Genomic DNA, 20,360 nt, shown 5'->3' with positions numbered 1-20,360 from the left:
TATTTTCAGAAATTTTGTATGTATGTATGTATGAGTGTAAATATTTATAAGAGCTCAAAATGGCTTGGAATAAAATCAATTTTTAAAAAAATTGCACAAGTTTAAAAGATTTTAAATATTTTAAATTATCATATATTCAGGCCTGCAACTACATTTAGGACAAATAGGCCATATATAATGATGGCTATATAATATTAGCAGGGTACATGAGAGGCTATATATAATGCTGAAGTAAAAGCTAAAGTACAAAGATCTTATTACAGCAACATCTTTAGCTGTTCTCAGAATAAGTAGGTTTTTTGAGGTTGTGTGTGTGTGTATGTATGTGTCTCCAATTCATCTGTTGACTTAAGATAACCCCATGAATTTCACAGGGTTTTCTTATGTAAGGAATACTCTGGGGTGTTTTTGCCAGTCTCTTCCTTTGAAATATAGCCTACTGCACCAGGTACCCATCGGTCTCCCAAATACTAGCTGGGGCTGACCCTGCTTAGCTTCCAAGATCACATGGGATCTGGTGCCTTTAGGGCATTTAGTAGTGCAGCCAAAAAATGTACTGTAATGTTATTTCTCTTCCTCTCTTTTTTGGTCACCAAAATCTAATGTTACCTCTTTTCCCCTCTTTTTATTCGGTTGCAGCTCGACATTTTGAACGTTCCACTATAAGAAGCAGATCTTTTAAAAAGATAAACAGAGCTTTCAGTGTTCTTCGAAGGACAAAAAGTGGCAGTGCTGTTGCTAACCACTCTGAACGGGAACGAGAGAATGTTGAAAATGTAATCGCCTCAGAAGAAGGTAATACTTTTTAAAGGCTTCTTTACTTAAACCACAGTTTCTTTAGAAATTAAAAACAAATCTTACAATTTTTCACACTTTTAGATAATTGATTAGCTTTGACCTATAAAAAAATAGACCAAAACAAAAGGCATGTTTTGAAGAAAACTGTATGGGAAACTTAAACAAGTTCATTATTAAAATGTTAGTGCTGTCCCTCCTTCACAGTGCTGTCTGTTGGGATGTTCTTCTTGTGCCTAGGTTCACAGAAATTAATACAGCTTTGCTAAGAAAACCTTCTAGTAGATTGTGCCCTCTTAGTCAAGCCACTTTGTCTTCTGCTTATTGTATGATAGACCCTAATGTTAGGCAAGGTGAGTGTGTGGCACCATTTACTAGTCTGCTTCAAGCACCAAAATATCTTGAGTCTTTGTGGGTTTCCCCCCATGGATAGAAGAAAAATAGAAGGCCACAAAAATTCAGAGAAATGGACAGCTTTCTACAGACACAGAGCACTTAAGCTGTTTTCCATGTAAGTATGTTTATTTGTGAGAGCAACTTATAGCCTGAATCTGATGTTTATGTCACAACTATATGACAAGATCATGGGCTGATATTTATGTATACACATTGAGCAATGAAAGAGTGTTGTTCTACTGTGTGTCTGACCAGGATGGACCGTAGACCTTCAGTGGAACTGTCCAACTTGAACAACTATTGAATGGAAAATAACAGCTAAAGGCTGAGGCTTTATTTACCTTCACCCAATTTGACAAATGGACAGAGCAATGATGGGCAAAGTTCAGCCCCTAGGGTATTTTTGTGGCCACCAGGGCATCTTCGGAAACAATATATTTATGTCACAACTTTTTAGGCCCCTTGATTCTGGAAACTAGGGTTCAATTCCCCATTCTGCATGACCTTGGGCGAGTCACACACTCTCAGTTCCAGAAAACCCTGTTATAGGCTCACCTTACAGTTGCCATAAATTGGAAGGGACTTGAAGACCCAACAACAACACCAGATCCCATCTGATCTTGGAAGTTAAGCAGGGTTTGCTCTGGTTAATACTTGGATGGTAGGCCCATGTGCTGTAAGCTATATTTCAGAGGAAGGAACTGGCAAAACCACTGCTGAGTATTCCTTGCCTAAGAAAACTCTGTGAAATTAATGAGGTTGCCATAAGTCGACAGGTGACTGATAGACATACACATACATCTTTATTTGCAGGAACTACTCATCTCTTTCTCCTTAGAACTTGAACCTAATGCTTACATTTTATTAATGTTTTTATTTAAAGTATTTATACCCTGCTCTTCAGCCACAAAGGCTCTGCAATGACTGGGGCCTCCAGGGATTATCACAGGCTCTCAAGGTGGCTTACAATTATTACTATTTTTAATTAGATGGTTCATAGCATAGCAACTATATGAGAAGATCATGGGCTGATATTAATGTAAACACATTGAGAAATAATGGGTTGTATATTTTGATAACAATCTTTGACTATTCCAGGCACTTTGAGGCTTTGTTCAGGTGTATGTAAAGCAGAACTCAGGGGAATTATCTTGCATGAAGAACAAATGTCAGATCAAAATGAGGCCTCATTTCATCTCCAGTGCAGACAAAGACTGTGGATTTACAATGATAACTCCTGGAGAGTTTGGCATTTGAAGAAAACAACTTTTAAGCAATGCTCAAATGCCTGTTGGCTTTCAGCTGCTACCATCTAGTTTCTAGAATTGTCTGCCTCTATCAAATTTGGTATTCATTTAATCTCATCAAGGTTCAAGAGCTGGCTGTTTCTAAAATTATATTTCCTATTTCATGCTTCCACTGAGTTCAGCTGCAGTTCAGATGGTTTAACTGCCAATATTATTTTAGCTTTTCTTTTGGTAGCTGTCAGCTTAGCTTCATTTTAAGTCTAGACGTATGTCCTCTGACAATAAACATTTAGTCACTGATGTGATTTTAAAAGATCCAGGTTTGTTCCTTCATCATGGTCTATACAGAAAGACAGAAGGGGAGTGCCACCAGGAAATAAGTAACCATTCTGGGTTTCTTAAATCACTTCAAATGTAAGAGTTCTGTGCATTACAGCAGCTTCCAGTAAGACATGGGAGGTATTAGAATCTTCATTTTACTGATAAACTATCAATGCATTTTAGGAATATGTTGTTGGCCCCATACAGACAGGCCAAAATAAAGCTGCTTTGGATCACTTTTGAGGTATGTTGTTTCAATGATGCATGCGTACTAAGAGTCTGGAAGCTGCTCCAAAGCTGCACTCTAGTCCTTAGGACTGGATCGTGGCTTTGACGCAGCTTCCGGACTCTTAGTACACATGCATAATTTAAACAGCATACCTCCAAAATGTCCTGAAGAAGCTTTATTTTGGCCTGTCTGTATAGGGCCATAATCTACCTTCATGATCTTTGGTCTCTTTTGGTTCAAAACCTTTCCTCCTTTACACTGTGGTTAATAGCTTGTATCCTTGATAAGACAAGGTAAGATGGTCCATTAGTGACAAATATTGGTAGATGTTTACTACAAAGAGTATTCTTATTCTTTGAGTAGCAGCCATGTATTTGTGCTGTCATGCACTTCAGCAACATGCCAAAACAGTATTATCACTATATTACCCTGTTTCTTCTTCAAGAGCAGAGTACATAGTTTTTCGTCTTGTACTCATATTAACCTCACAACGACCATGTGAGGTAGTTAAGCTGAGAGATCCAGGATACAGCTTAAATATCGCTTATCTGAAATGCTTAGGACCAGAACTGTTCCGTATTTTGGATTTTGTGGGATTTTGTAATACCTCTATTTGAACATATATAATAAAACATAATTAGGCTGGAGAGATACTGAGGATCTGTGAAATGGTGGGAGATGTGGATTCCCACCATTACACAGATCCTCGAGTCTCTCTCCAGCCTTGCAAATATAGTACAGGTATGTATTGTGCTGCTGGTGTTGTAGCTCAAAAGGTTTGGGCTTTTGAAATATTTCAAAATTCCAGATAAGGGATACTCAACCTCTACTATTTTGAAAGCCAGTGTGAATCCTGCCTAAAGCAGCCCCATTGGAATGAAGGTCTTGTTAGTCACAACTTACTTAAACCACATTGATTTCAGTAGCTCAGCTTAAGGTAGGATAAATAACAGGTTTAGCCCAATGTCAATTTTGAATGTGACAGAGTATACTAAGAATAAGAAATACCAAACAGCAAAAGCATGAGTATTAAAGATGATCACTGCAGTCACCTATTAGTCATATACTTGCTATAATTTCTGGCATAAATAGGTTTGGTGGAAAGACTGTATTTCTATGAAAGAAGTATGTCATAGCAAAGGTTATTAATGACCCTTTCACCTTAAAACAAACAATTACTGGCTGAGAATTGTAGGTTCGTGTCAATAAGACTTAACAGGATGACGGATACAGTCGAAGAAGGTACATGAAGTATAAGAAGCAAGGATATAACAAGCCAGATAGTTTATGCTACAGATTGGTCAAAATCTGAACCAGACAAGGCTGTGGAGGCAATCTGAATTCTTAGCTAGAGTTTGCAGCCCAAATATGGCAAAACAGGCTTAATGGAGCAGACAGATGACTTGGTGATAAACAGAGCATAATAAATAGCTAGATAACGAAAGAAATCTGGTAGGATTGTTTAAGACAAGTCATTGATTTAGTTTGCCTCCACAAAGCAGAAAGAGAAACAATGAAACTGGGGATGTGATTAGGGTTCTGGTTAAACAGGATCTTACTCAAATTAATAAGAGACTTTCATACAAGTCCATTTAAGCAAATCCTCTATCCCCAATATTTGAGAGGGGAGAATCATCTACTGGAGAAGATTTTTTTAAAAGTTACCAAACCCCAAACTCCAGAATCCTCTTCCCTAAAGAATATGCAAATAGATACATTGATTTTCTGGCACTATAGTTTAAAATCGATGGGCAAATACACAAGCAAACCATCTTCCACATGTGCAAGGGACAAAAACATTCAATTTAGGTACGAATTTAGCACAAGCTTGGGTAAAGGTTCTGGACTAGCATTTTTTAATTTATGTTTCTGTTTTTGCTAATCCAGCATTCCTGGACATCTCCCCTTCCCCAGTTAATAGAATAAGTATGTCAAGTGTTAGGATCATGAAATTATCACATTACATGAGAAAACCAATATTCATTCTTGGGGGAAATGATTGAAATTGCTGGAAATTTGCACAGAAAAGTCCTTTTGGTTGTCTCCCCCACCCCCACAAGTCTTAACTGGCAAAATAACATAAGAGCAGAGATCTCACAGGGGCAGAATCAAGTAGATGGAGGAATGTACAATCTCCCTTTTTTGCTGCAGCCCCCCCAGAAAAGCTGTAATGGAGTGTCTGTGTTTGATGGTAGAGTAAGCCCTTGGCTGTGTGCATTGTGCTACTTTTAAGCCACTGTATGCTAAAGTGAATGGATTATTGTTATTTGCATTGTAAATGTATCAGTGCATTTCAATTAAATGTCTGTACCAATAATAAGAAAGTAAGCAATAATAACTTCTCAGGAAACAAAGAACCAGGTACTTCTGCACCCAGATGATTATTTATTGTTGATAGATCCAATGTCTTCCACACCATTCGACATGTACAAATCATACTCAGAATACAGTTGAAAGTAGCTAATAAAGAGTGTTGGAGACTGGAAGGCAAGATTGTTCTGAATGACATTTAGTATGCAGTTTGCTCATGGCTTTAGATAAAAAAAATGAGTGTGCTTGAGCTGGTCAGTCTTATCAGCATATTTTTGCATAGAAATGTCTAAATTGTTTAATGTTGATAATAGTTTGTGCTGAACTAGGAATGGAAGCATATTCTGGATAAACTTTGTTTTTGATAAAGAACTTGGAAAACTTGTTAAATAACTCTGGATTGTTTCCAGTCAATTTTAGACAATTTCAGTCAGTACTGGTCATGCAAGCTGATTAATTCTCCGAATTGTGGTCAGAAAGGTAACTCCTGTGTTTTAATGTTAAGAATGGATTCAAATATTTAGGCCACCAACAGGTGGCATCTTTGGGCAGCTGTCAGGGCCTCTCACAGCGGGCATATTTCTGTATCCTATTACATTTTTTCCTGCTCCCACAACCATGCAACTGTGTTTAAAATCCTATGTCTTTAATGTCACTCTATTGATGCATCTGAGGAAATGGATTGATATCCACGAAAGCTCATGTTAAATTAAAAATCAGTACGTCTCCTCTTCCCCCTCCCTATCCATTTTTTTCTTATTATAGGCCCGGTCCAATTAAGCCTTGGAAATTGTAGTAAGTGGACTTCTGGCAGGGAAAATGCAATCAGATAGTTTTCAAAGTGTGATAGCGGAGTCAAACTTCTCCTGAATGTACAGATCTCAGAACAGTTGAAATTTTGTACAACAGTCCAAAGCAGAAGGATCTTGGAAATTCTAGTCAAAAATGTAATTTTTCCAAGATGTATAATGTGGTTACAAGTCTAGATCCCAGAGATATTACGCTATTTAAGGCACTCTGCTTAATTTTTCATTTAAATGTGTGCCTATGCTGGTTACTGAAGTGCTGTATACAAAGTAATCATTTGTTTGTTAGAGGAAATTGTTTTATGTGAAAAAGAGATGTGTCAGGAGAAAGAAGTACAGTAGTTATAAAAAGGTGAAAATTAGTATGCATTATTTTGATTACTTTTTAAAAATTAATCCTTCCAGAACAATGTACTAAGATGAATGTGATCTTTTACCCTCTTTTAATATATAGCCGATCGTTTAAAAACATAATTGGATCTTAGTGAAAAATCCTGAAATACTTTGCAGTTAGATTTTTTTTAAATCTGCATTCCAAATAAATGTTTTTGCTGTGTTTGTTTCAGTCTTCCCAAGGTTGTATCATCTTATCCCAGATGGTGAAATTACCAGCATTAAGATCAGCCGTAGTGATCCCAATGAAAGCCTTGCCATTAGGATTGTGGGAGGCAGTGAAACACCATTGGTTCACATAATAATACAGCACATCTATCAAGATGGCATCATCGCCAGAGATGGAAGATTACTGCCGGGGGACATGATACTGAAGGTACACTCTTTTCAGAGGAGGATACAAATGTAAAGAGACTGTAATAATATAAGTAGAGGCATAGCTTTTTAAAACAGTTTCTCGTTTGGTTGGAGGGGATGGCAAATAACATTCTGAGGGTACATAGAAGAAATTGAAATGATGGAAATGATATAAAGAAAAAAAAGGAGTAAGTGATGGAAAATGATTTTTTTAAAAAGGTGGGAGATGACAGCATATTCTTTTTCTTGCCCACTCATGTGTGAGGATTCGTTTAGAGCTTAAACAGATAAGGTTTGTTTCATTGGTCTGAAACACACTGGAGAAATAATCCACTTAGAGAACACTTTTACTACCTTAGCTTAATGTTAGGGAATTCTCTGAACCATAGTTTTGTGAAACATTTACCCTTCTTTTTTGTGGGTTTTTCGGGCTATGTGGCTATGTTCTAGAAGAGTTCACCAGGGAAACATCAGGAAGAAACTCTTCTAGAACATGGGCACATACCCCAAAAAATCCACAAAAAACTATGGATGCCGGCCATGAAATCCTTCGACTTCACATTTAGCCTTCTCTATCAGAGAGATCTGGTGCCACAATAAACTACAATCCCCAGGAGCCAGGACAGTTAAAGCAGTCTCAAACTGCATTATTTATGCACTGTGTTTTGAACCATTAGCTATTATCTAATTAAGCCTAAATATTTGGATTAAAGATGCTTCCCCACATACACTCACATGTACCTTGCCATGAACTCAATAGGCCTAAATTCAATTCCTCATATTTCCACACATTTAATAACAGATGGGTGGACATCCTACAGAATGGAGGCTTGTGGAACACGTAGACAAGAGATGGACAGGTCACAGCCCTCGCTACAAGATAAAATCAGGCCTTCCTCCTTTGTATCTAATATTGTGTTTCTGCTTTTTCCCTGGTTCAGTAAATTAGAGATGAATAAACTCACCTAAAGCAGAGAGAGCTGCATAGGGACACAGTAATACTAGAGTGGGGTTCTTTCAACCAAACAATATTGGCCACTGCTTTCTGATTACTGTAACTTAATCTGACTGGTCATCCTTGCTCAGTCACACATTCCAGATATGTTTCTAGGCCTAGCCATCCTAGCCGGTCAGCTTGCTCTAAGTGACACAATAGATGAACAACTCAAGAGTTGCTGCAGATTCTCTTCCTTTAGATGGAAACAATGTTTGTGCAAGAGAGCTGTTGTGATGTAGGGGAGACCAGAGTTCAAATCTCCCCTCAGCCATGGAAACCCACTGTGTGACCTTGGGCAAGTTACATTCTCTCATCCTCAGTGAAAGGCAAAGGCAAAGCCTCCTCTGAACAAAACCTGTTAAGAAAACCCTGTGATAGGGTCACCTTAGGGTCACCATAAGCTTGAAATGACTTGAAAGCACACAAGAACAATAACTACAACAATAGTGTGTGTATTCATATGTATGTTCAACTTGCCTGTCAACAGTAGGCTAAAACAATGAATTCCGCAAGATTTTCTTAGGCAAGGAATACTCAGAGAAGGTTTGCCATTGCCTTCCTCTGAAATATAGCCTCTAGTACCTGGTATTCCTTGGTGGTCTCCCATCGAAGTACAAACCAGGCCTGGTCCTGCCTTGCTTCCAAAATCAGACAGGATCTGGTACCTTCAGGGTATTTAAGCCTTTCTGAGGGAAATGTTACTGTTCATATAATCAGAGAGCATTTCCTGGATTCTAAGCTAAAGGTAAGGTTTGAGTGCAGTGTAAAGAGAAAAAGAGACATTTTCCAGCACAGGAAACTACCATCATATTTAATCATAGTTTGTTGTTGTTGTTTTTTGAGCCTTTAAGTCATTTCCAATTTCTGTTGACCCTAAGGCTATCATGAGTTTTTCTTTGCAAGATGTGTTAAGAGGAGGTTTGTCTTTGCCTTCCTCTGAGGCTGAGATAGTGTGACATGCCTGAGGTCACCCAGTGAGTTTCCATGGCTTTATGGAGATCTGAACCCTAGTCTCCAGAGTTATAGTCCAACAGCCAAACCAGTACACCACAAAGGTGCTCTCATCATAGCTAGGGGTCCCTAATTTGGTAGGTCCCACATGTGCACTTTGATTTTGTTTGTTTACTTCTGGATAAAACAGTGGGTCCTTGGGGAAGGGTTGCTTGGTTGGTTGGTTCCAGGATTGCCCCTCGTGGAAACCAAAATCCATGGATGCTTAAGTCCCATTAAATACAATGGCATAATAAAATGGTATCCCTTTCATAAAATGGCAAACTTAAAGTTTGCTTTTTGGAATTATATTTGTTTAAATATTTGCAAGCTATGGATAATTGAATCCTTAGATAAATGATCCATGGATACAGGGGCTGAGTGTATAACCCTTGGAACCCCATCTTCCATTTGTCTTGTCAATTGCATCTCTGCACAAGGGCTCCCCATATATCTAGTGATTATGGATCTGATTTGGTTGCTGGTCAAAGGGATAGGTCAGGGAAGAATTTGTTTGGGGGCCCAGTTCTACTATTGACTGTGAAGGGATGCTGTAAAAGAGTAGGAATATTCTGCTGTGTATTGTCTGCTGAATCACCTACCACCAATAAAGTTTATGCTATATAAGTAATATGTGTCACTGTCTGGCACCGAAAGAACCCATGAAGAGATTTGGAATTACAGTACATACAGTTCCAGTCCCAGTTCCCTACTCTGCACCTTGCATTGCAGAATGGTGAATCTAGCTCTTCCTCTAAGTGTATAGCGAAAAAAGAAGTTATTCTTCTTTGAAGGGGCTGGAGAATGAGTGCCTCTTCCACAGTTTAGTTCAACTGCTGCACTGTAAAACTTAATTTCTAAAAGATAATTTTGCATCAGAGTAATGGCTGGAAGTATTATCTGATACAGAATGAACTGTTCCAGCAAAACAATACAAAAATACAGAAAGAACCCAAATAAAACATTGGTATAAAATGTTTGATTAGAAGCCATTTCAAATATACATGATTCCTCAAAAAAATTAAAATTTGGATCATCTGCAACTAAATATCCCTCTATCAGTTGCATCAGTTTTTCTGTCTAATTATCAAGTGAAAATATGGCCTATGATCAGTGAATTGATTCCATTCCATTTAGGAGGCTGAGGATGTAGAAACTGCATGTTCCGATGTTAATCAAAGTAGCTTAGTGTTGACAGATAAGAAATGCAAAAGAAAAAAGTGGTGATGGTTCACATGAAACTGAGCTTGAAACCAGTGGACTCAATCTAACATAGACAAGGGGATATTGGAGCCTGAAGAACAGATACAATAAAAATGAAAAATAGCTATTGTGTCTGGAGATAATCAGCAAGAGAGGAAGAAAACAGTACAGTGTGTGCTGTCCTGGGGGAGGGGATATTATATAATGAAAACTTGGCTTCTTCTGATGCAGGCCAATGCTGCATGTCACTTTAGCAGGAAGCCATCTGTGTAAATAGGTCTCCTGTCTGCAGTGCCAGTTCCAATTAGATGGCCTTTTACCTTCCTGATGTATGCTTCTGTCTCCCAGGTGAATGGCATCGACATCAGAAATGTGCCACACAACTATGCCTTGTCTGTCCTGAAGCAGCCCTGTCAGATCCTCCGCCTCACTGTCCTCAGAGAGCAGAGGTACCGGTGCCGAAACAGTCGGCTTTCTCTCGAACTTCCCTGCAATAGGGATGACAGCTTTCATGTTATTCTGAACAAAAGCAGCCCCGACGAGCAGCTGGGGATCAAGCTGGTCCGCAGGGCCAATGAAACTGGGGTCTTTGTCTTCAACCTGTTGGAAGGTGGTCTTGCTGCCCGGGATGGACAGCTCCAAGAGAATGACAGAGTTCTGGCAATTAATGGGCACGATCTACGATATGGAGGTCCAGAAAGTGCAGCCCATCTGATACAGGTTTGTTGCCACAGCTTCCTTCCAGGTTTTGAGTGTATCTGATAAAAGGTGATAAGATACCATTGGGTTGGAAATGCTTTATACAGATATTAGCAAGGGGAAAATCTGTTCTGTTGCCAAGTTAGCTGTGTTTCCTGATTTCACACTATTTGTCAAAGCTCCTGGGAAAGTGCAAATGGTTTCTGGCAGAATCAAAGCAACCACCCCTGAAGTGTCTTCAGAGTATTATAAATAATACTTTGTTAGACTGGGAGCTAAACTTCATGGTACAGGTATTTTAAATACACCATGTGTGGCTTAGGACTGCATTGTTTTTTACCCACAAGGAAATGTCTATAGTCCTAATCTGAATCTGGGCCCTTAAACCTCAACTGTAGACATTCTTTTCCATTCTCTCCCCTGAATGGGGGCTGTAAAAATAGGGGCAGGGAGCCTCCATTAGTGCCAAATGAGTTTTTTAAACCCTGTTTATGCCCCTGCATTACACTGTGGGGGGAAATTCTGCACACAAAAACGATTTAATCATACATTTTTGCGTGCTTTTGGCCACATGTGTTTTTATCTGCAAATCTTTTCATTTTATAAGTGGGCTTGATTTTATAAGTAACCTTCATTTTATAAGTATCTCTGGAGGGAAGGGTGAGGTATAGCTAAAGGAATGGGATGTGACTGTAATGTGCATTGCTAAGTAGGGCATGAACATCTAAACAAGGAGCTTTGCAAATTTGAAGGACAAAGCTGCCTTATGCCAAGTCTGACTATTAGTCCATTTTGACTAGGAATGGACAACTATTGAGTGTTAGAGGGCTGCATTGGTCACCTGGGAGAACTTGGAGGGCCACACTTCTGGTTCAAAAAAAAAGGTCTCTTTTTGGCCTAAAACACCCCAGAAACATGGCAAAATTGTATCTCGTTGGGTTTTTACCCTGGGCAGCTTGAGGCCTACAAAGTTCAGCTTGGGGTGTGCATGCAGTCAGTAGGCCACACTTTCCCCACCTCTGATTTGTCTATTCTGGCAGTGCTTCTCCAGGATTTCTGCCAGAGGTTTACCCTATTTATTTGCACTATTGCATACTTTACATCAGAGATGCCAAGAGAGGAACCAATCTGGGTACAAAAACCAACTCTTACCCAAAGTTTGGAAAAGTTATTTTGTGGGGGGACTACAACTACAAAATTATAAACAATACCTTTCAAACAGCAGTTAACAGCCAAGTTGGTTTTGGAGAGATAGTCCAAAAATTAACATTTCCATGTTTACTTCTTTCTAATGAACTACAACCACTCTGTTTTCAATTCAGTTAATCTCAGCCACACTTTGGAACACAAAATTGTGCTGTAGACCTAAATGCACCCTTGTTGTTTGTTGTTGTTATGTGTTTCAAAGTGACCTATCTTAGGTTTCTCTTGGCAACATTTCTTCAAAGGAGGTTTGCCATTGCCTCCTAAGGCTGAGAGAGTGGGACTTGCCCAAGGTCACCCAATGGGTTTCCATGGTTGAGCAGAGATTCAAACCCTGGCTTCCCATAGTCATAGTCTGACACTTAAACCACTATGCCACACTGGCTCAAATACAACCTACTGCATATGTAAGTTCCACTGAAATCATTGAGGTTAGTCTGGGGCCATTAATCATTTTAAATGGTGCTTTGTTGACTTTCTGCCTCTACCATTCTTGTTGAATAAGTGCTTCAAAAGATTAACTTCTGGTTTTTAACAATTGTTTCCACCATATGATAATCTCTTTGAAGCTTGACCTGAATACATGTTAATTAAAATTCCAGCCTTGATGTACACAATTGGTTCTTCAGTAAAAATGACAGAAACAGGCAGACAATGTTCTTTGGTGTGCACTGAATCAGTGTGGTTTGAGTATTGGATGAGGACGCTGGGAAACCAGGATTCAAATCCCCACTCGGCCAAGAAAACCCACTGGGTGGCCTTGGGCAAGTCATACCAATTCTATTTTATATTATTACCTATTGTTTTATACATATTGTGTAGATTATACGCCACTGGCAGGTTTTATTTTTATTGATTTGATCATTTGTATGTACAGCGTTGTGTACATTTACAGTTATAGAAATAAACAACAACAACAACAACAATAATAATAATAATAATAATAATACTCTCTCAGCCTCAGGGTGTGGCAATGCAAACCCCTTCTGAAGAAATCTTGCCAAGAAAATATTTAAATTCACCTTAGCCCTGCCACGGGTTGCAGACAGTTTGAAGGCACTCAACAACAACAACAGTAACAATAGGGATGTGCAAATCCCCAAATCCCCATGGTGAGCCCACAATTGTTTATTGAGATCTTCCCATAGCCTTGTAACCAAGACAGTATTAAGCCTTGAGGCATATTCTCTAGACAGTCCATTGAGGGAGAGTGCATTGCCTCACCTGGAAGCTTCCACAAGAGACAATTCACCTTTTAAAAAGATTGCAACCTTTCCCCCTGCACTGGTTAAATTCTGACCACTTCCAGATTATTATTATTTTTGAGGAGTGCCAATTTTGGCAGTCCATGCAGCCCCCAAAGGATCTGAAGGATAGAAAATTGATTCCCAGGTCTGCTGCAATTGCATATGTCTGCTTTATCCATTAAACCGGTTAAAGTAGCCATTAGAATAGCCTTCATGGCCTAACAAATTTGTCTGCCCATTCCTTGCTTGTCATTCTTTGTGCAGGTTCCTCATGAAGTATAGGATACATATTCTGTTAGGAAACAAGTTCAGAATATTCTCCCAGTGGGTGATATTCAGAATAATTGCTTATCACAGCTGGGTGCCCACTTAATAAACTGATCTTCAAAAAGAGGATGTATGCATAAAACTTGCATACTATGCAGATAAACATTTGAAAATAATTTAAAATAAAAACCTAATACCTCTCACAAAAAAGGGAGACTGTAGCCAGATAATCTCTAAAACTGAGCCAGTTCTAACCTTGATAACCTAGTTAAAGGCCCCTCCTCTTTACTCTGTTGGTTAATTATCTTTAAACAAGATTTAGATTCAAGAGTTCTGCAAACAGAAGACACCTCCTCATGGATGACTGTCCTTTTATAGACTTTCAAATAAAGGACTTTCAGCAATAAAGTGGAAATCTGGCCATCCTAGTCAGTGATTGTAGAGAGCACGTTTCATGCTCTCTACACAAATGCATATGATGAACTTGACACCATTCTCTCAAATGTTTAATAATGCAAAGGAAACCTTTATTTCATTTCTAAGAGAGCACATAATTTATATAGATATTTGAAACACACATATCTTTCGGGATTTAAACAACATGACCAACTGGGAACTTCCAAGATTTGACCTTCATGATCATGAATCTTATTAGCCATGCTTAATACTTGAATTTCCTGCCAGTGTTACCTCATTGCCATTATTATATATGTGCTCTTCCTTTATTTTCCCCCATGCAGTTCCAGGAGGAGACAGATGTAATGAATTGGGTCATATATATGTCTGTGTGTATGTGTATTGTTGCTATCAGTTGAAGAAACTAGATGAGTAATAGTCAATTAAATCAACCAAACAACTGATTACATGATAATATAATTGTAGGTTATAATGAAGTCATACTACTAACAGTTGAAGAAACTAGATGAGCTACGGTCAGCTTATCACTTAATCAACTAATTATATCAGCATATAATTGCAAATCTGAGTCAGTGTAGTGGTTTGTGTTGGACTGGACTCAAAGAGACCAGGGTTTGAATCCCTGCTTAGCCATGAAAACCCACTGAATGGTCTTGAACAAGTCACATTCTCTTAGGCGGTTTACAGACCGCCAAATAGTACGTCATCAATAGTATAGGGTTAGGAAGGGGCGGTGCTTCCGCACCCCCTACCCTAGTACGTATTGAATACGTACAAGATGCGGCCGCCCTGTTCATAGGGGCGGCGACATCTTTACGTATCGGACGCTGAGCGTCCGTAGTGTCGCGGGCTGATGTAGTGAGTGCGCCCCTGGCGCCTCGCTACGTCGCAAACGCGACTTAAAAAGAAGCTCCATTTTGGAGCTTCTTTTTCAGTCCGCGCGGGAGTCGGGCCGTGTGAAGGCTCCGGCTCCCCCGCGGACCTACTGGCGGCGGCGGCAGAACGCCGCAAAGCGGAGGTATGTACCCCGCCTTAGTTTCAGAGGAAAGCAAATCCCCAATCCCACTGAACAAATCTTACCAAAAAAATACCATGATATTCTCATTATAAATTGGGGGGGGGGGAAAACCTTGCAGGCAGATAACAACTAATAATTGAAAATGAATAAAGCATTACATTACAATGGGAAAAAAATTCTTTCTTTTTTTTTTTTTTAATTTTAAATCTTTATTTGAAATATAAAAGACAAATATACATATAAGTACAAAAAGACATATATACAAACATCATAAATCAAAAATAACACATAATTATATCAATTATTCATCTTACTATCCACCAACTTCCAAATCTCCCTTCCAATGCCGGATTACATATATTCCACAAAAGGTTCACTCAAAACTAAAAAAAAGAATAACCCTCCATTGACTACATCATTTTGATTCAAAAAAAGTAACACCAATAATTGCGAAAAGAGGAAAAAAATAATAAATAAAAAAGCAAAAAAAAAAAATTTAATTGCTGGCGTATGCCTATAAAGTACCTATTATATACATATATTCAAATATTGATCTACCTGATACCATTCTTCTATCACATTTTCCATCGCCTTATCCTGCAAAGCGGCTGTTAACAAATCAAGATTTCTTATTTCTTTCAATTTAGATAACCAGACTTCTATTTTAGGACATTGTGGATTTTTCCAACATTGTGCAAATAATAATCTAGCCAATGTAATCATATATAAAATTATCCTAGAGTATTTCTTCTCTATCACATTATCTAATTTATTGGTCATATTAAGCAAAAATAATAATGGATCTAAAGGGATATTGGTAGATAATATCTCCACCATTTTCTCATGAATATTTTTCCAGTATTCTACAGATATTGAACAAGCCCACCATATATGAAAGAAAGTGCCATCTTTAACCCCACATTTCCAACATTTAACACATCCTGTTTTATAAATCTTATTGATCTTGGTAGGAGTCATATACCACCTGAATAGCATCTTCATATAATTTTCCTTATAATTTTGACAGGCGGTAAATTTTTTTGTTACCCTCCAGGATTTTTCCCAGTCTTCCAATTTGATAGGGCTCCCCACATCTTGAGCCCATCTTATCATTGAGTGTTTTATGATCTCATTCTCTAAGTCCCTTTCTTTAAGAGATTTATAATACTTTGACAGATGTTTCCCTTTTTTATCTTCAACAATGTTATCCAATACGTTCTTCACAGTAGTAAAACCCATTTTATCTGAATCAGTTTTAAATCTACTACATAATTGGAAATACAAATACCAATCAATCTCAAATCCCGATGAACTTAATTGTTCCCTGGTTTTCATGATCAATACCCTTTTATTATTCATATCTAATAAATCTCCATATTTTAACCATTCTGTCGAATTAACCTTGGTCCTATTATAGAAAGCTTCTTGGGGAGATACCCAATAAGGCAATTTAACATAGTACATTTTTTTAATTCTGTTCCATACCCATAACAGGGACCTTCTAATAAAATGATGTCCAAACTCTCTGTTTTCATTACTTTTTCCAAACCATAAATAAGCATGTAAACCATATCTCAAGTCACAGCTTTCTAAATTCAGCATTTTATCATTAGTTAAGGAAATCCAATTCTCTAACCAACATAGACATGCAGCAAAATAATATAGTTTGAGATTTGGGAGTGCACAGCCCCCTCTTTCCCAATCATCTGTCAAAATTTTCCATTTTACTCTAGCGCGTTTCCCTTCCCACAAAAATTTAGAGAGTTCCTTCTGCCATGTTACAAAAAAGTTTTCAGCCGAAATAATTGGAAGATTTAGAAAGAGAAATATAAATCTTGGGAGAATATTCATTTTTATGGCAGCTATTCTACCAGAAAGAGAAAGGTGCAGCTTAGACCAAGTAATCAAATCACTTTTAATATTCTTCCAAAGTTTACCATAATTATTAGGAAACAGATCAATATTCCTATTAGTCAGGTATATTCCTAAATATTTTGCTTTTTTACTCACTTTAAAACCTGATAGATTAGTTAACACACTGTCCTCCTCAGCTGAAAGATTTTTGGTTATAAATGTGGTTTTTGCCTGATTAATTTTTAAACCTGAATAACCTGCAAAGATCTCTAATGTCTTTTTAAGGTGTTCAACACAATATAATGGATCTTCCAAAAAGCAAATCAAGTCGTCCGCAAATGCCCTTACTTTATACGTGAAATTTTTGATTTTTACTCCCTTTATTAAAGAGTCCTCTCTGATTATATTAAGCAAGACTTCGAAAGCCATAATAAATAAAATAGGAGACAAAGGACATCCCTGTCTAGTGCCACGTTCAATACTGAAAGCTTCTGTTTTTTCATTATTCACAAGGAGTTGAGCTCTTTGTTTCTGATATATTGAAGAGATCCACATATACATATTCGGCCCCAAATTTATATTGTTCAACAATTCAAGTAAAAAAGGCCAACTTAGCCTATCAAAAGCTTTTTCCTCGTCTATTAATAACAATGCTAATTTTTTATCATTATGACGCTCGAAATAATCTATAATATTTATTACCACCCTCACATTATCTTTAATCTGGCGTTTAGGAAGGAACCCACATTGGTCCTCGTGGATGTGATTGACTAATACTTTCTTGAGTCTTTCAGACAATTGCAAATGAATAAAGCATCCATTGCTTTATCACAAGAGGATAGACAAAATAGCTTTCACTTGCTTCCCTTCTCCATCTGAAATACAGTAGTCCACCCTTATCTGCAATTTTGCTTTCCATTACTTCAGTTACCTGTTGTCAGCCATGGTCCAAAAATATTATGTAGTCACCGCCTTTGTGTTCAGTGGTTTCAGTTACATGTGTTCAATCGCTGTCCAAAAATATTACTGGTATAGTGTTTGGTACTGTCTATGGTTTCAAGCATCCACTGGGGTTGTGCAATGTATCCCCAGTGGGTAAAGTGGGGGGGGGGGGAGACTACAGTAATTAGTCAATGAAATGTTATTAGCTGAATATTAGAACCTGTGAGGTTTAGTCAGTAGGAAACTTGATATTGTTGTAGATTACTAGTGTTCAGGTTTGTCCTTTTGCTATGGAGTTGCTGCAAACCAACTGAAACTAGTAATTAGTCTAAGACTAATTGAAAGCATATGAAGTTTGCATTAATCATGATTGACATACTCCATTGATTTGGAGTACTCAGTCATGATCTACAGCTAAAATGGGACCTCTTTTTCATCAGCAGTGTAGTTTCTCAGAAAGTTAATCATACTAATCTTATGATTTAAGACAGAGAAGGAAAGAAATGTCATTGGATTTGAATTGTTTCAATGAAAATAGCAAAAATGCTCAGATAGTGCTTGATAAGAAAAGACACAGAAAGATGGTTTACTCAGTATGGAAAATTATGTAAATTAGATAAATTTTGAAAAATAAATGTATGAATTGTGCATATTTCAACACAGAAAGATAACTATCTTTCAACCTAATACACAACAAAGCTGAAAAGAAAATGTGGATGGGATTCAGAGACTGAGAGTTTTTCACATCCCTAACTTAAACATAAATAATGTCCTCTGGATTTGAGCCATTTCTTTTACCTGAAAATGGGAGTCATAACCACTTATCCTTTTCTCAAGTTAAACTGTGAGAATCTTCTGAACTCAAATGACATGGGAAGAAAAAATCACGAGATTTCAAATAAACACTTTATTTGAACTCCTGGGATTACTACTTCTGCCCCATCATTAATCACATTTACAACTTTCCTGTAAATAACCAATTTGGAGATAAACCACGGAGAGGCAGATCAACCTTTAAATGACCCTATCATATGTTTTTGTATAGAACAGACTTGTATATTAACTAGTCTTAGTACCACTGGCTGCTTTCATATCACACCTACAGCTTGAATCTAAAACCTTTTCAGACTACCCTTACCTGTTAAAGCAACTGTGTGATTTAAAGTACAGATGCTTATATTCCTGTATGATAGGTTGTCATTTAAAATAAAAACAAAAAAGGATATTAGGCTTCTTTTAGAAAATACAATATTGTGAAATGTATATAGTTGCATTTATACTGTATAAACATGTACACTTATACATTACTTATATATAGGGCTGCCAGTTCAGAATCTGAGTTTAATTGACCACAACTTGAGATCTAGGGATGGCCCCGGATGGATGTCATTAACTGATATGCATTAAATACCAACCACAGTTGCTCACAGGTTGTCATTCAAGCACACACGCACGCACGCACACACACACACACACAGAGAGAGATTTCCCCAGCTTTTTTCAGTTAGTGATCAGAGATAGTGGAATTTACCTTCAAGATAATCCCAGCAGTTGGGGTTTGATGAGGATCAGGGCCCATGGAAAGGTAAGGACCTGCCTGGAGATGTTCACAAACAATAGAACAATACACATGCAAATCACTCCTGCCTTTCCAGATCACACAATATATATACCCAAGTCCTTCCCAGGCAAGCATTCTCTGAAGATAACAGCCACAGATGCTGGCAAAACGTCAGAAAGAAACTTCTAGAACATGGCCACATAGCCCAAAAAACCCATATTCACAAACTGTTTTGGACATAGTCAACATCCCTTTGGAGATCGTTTCTGGGAAGATACATGTAACTATTTTACCCTAGACAAATATTTCACACACAAAATAATCTAGAAATGCAACATCTCAGTTTCACCTTCTCTGTTGTATTGAGGAGGGCCTGCAGTTGTTACATATAGCAATATGGTTATGGTGGCCATATGGAAAAGAGGACAGGTGTCCTGCACTTTTGATAATTGGGTCCCTGCAATTTCCCCCAATTTTTCAAAACTAGAAGTGAACTTCCATCCATTTTGGGTAGGGGGACATTTTTGGCAGTTCCTGGATGCTGCCTGAGGCAGAAAATTGTCAACCTGACCGGCTGCAGTTGTTTACTCCTGATATATATACATGCCAAGCATTTAGGCTGTCACAGGATATAGAATAATTAATAATAATAAAATAATAATTAATAAATATGACTCAATTCTTATTCTTCTAATCCTGGGAAAGATGGTTTTGCCACTGATTAACAAGCATAGTTTTTATCTTTGCCCTGCCTTACAGGCCAGCGAGAAGCGGGTTCATTTCACAGTGTCTCGGCAAACCAGGCCACAGACCCCTGATATCTTGCAGGAGGCTGGATGGGATTACAGTGGAAGCCATCCACCCTTTCCTGGTCTGAGGAACAATCCTAACAAGGTGAGGCCTAGTACTGTTTCCTCCACTCATTATGGTTTCCTCTGTGAATGGAAAAGAAGGGGGGCAGTGATCTGGTGCATTGACTAATGTGTTAATGTTTAAGCATCATATCTGGAGAGTATCACCAAAAGGCGCACCATTTAACTGCTGCAGTGTAAACACAGAAACTGTGGCCCTCTTTGTTTATATACATTGGGAAGTGCTGCTGTCTTGT

The 20,360-nt window shown here is 38.1% G+C and overlaps 1 protein-coding gene across 4 annotated transcripts in view; it reads left to right on the top strand.

The window, feature by feature from the left end:
* LNX1 (ligand of numb-protein X 1) overlaps positions 1-20,360 on the top strand; it is an 84,805-nt gene that overhangs the window by 38,226 nt on the left and 26,219 nt on the right. For all 4 annotated transcript variants that reach the window (XM_042467542.1, XM_042467541.1, XM_042467539.1 and 1 more), the window contains exons 3-6: positions 640-795; positions 6,671-6,873; positions 10,393-10,764; positions 20,012-20,146. In XM_042467542.1, the coding sequence (XP_042323476.1) occupies positions 640-795; positions 6,671-6,873; positions 10,393-10,764; positions 20,012-20,146 (866 nt within the window). The remainder of the gene's footprint in view (positions 1-639; positions 796-6,670; positions 6,874-10,392; positions 10,765-20,011; positions 20,147-20,360) is intronic.

Source organism: Sceloporus undulatus, chromosome 5 (assembly GCF_019175285.1).
Source record: "Sceloporus undulatus isolate JIND9_A2432 ecotype Alabama chromosome 5, SceUnd_v1.1, whole genome shotgun sequence".
In the NCBI taxonomy this organism is placed as follows: Eukaryota; Metazoa; Chordata; class Lepidosauria; order Squamata; family Phrynosomatidae; genus Sceloporus; species Sceloporus undulatus.
This window is presented reverse-complemented; position numbering and strand designations above follow the sequence as displayed.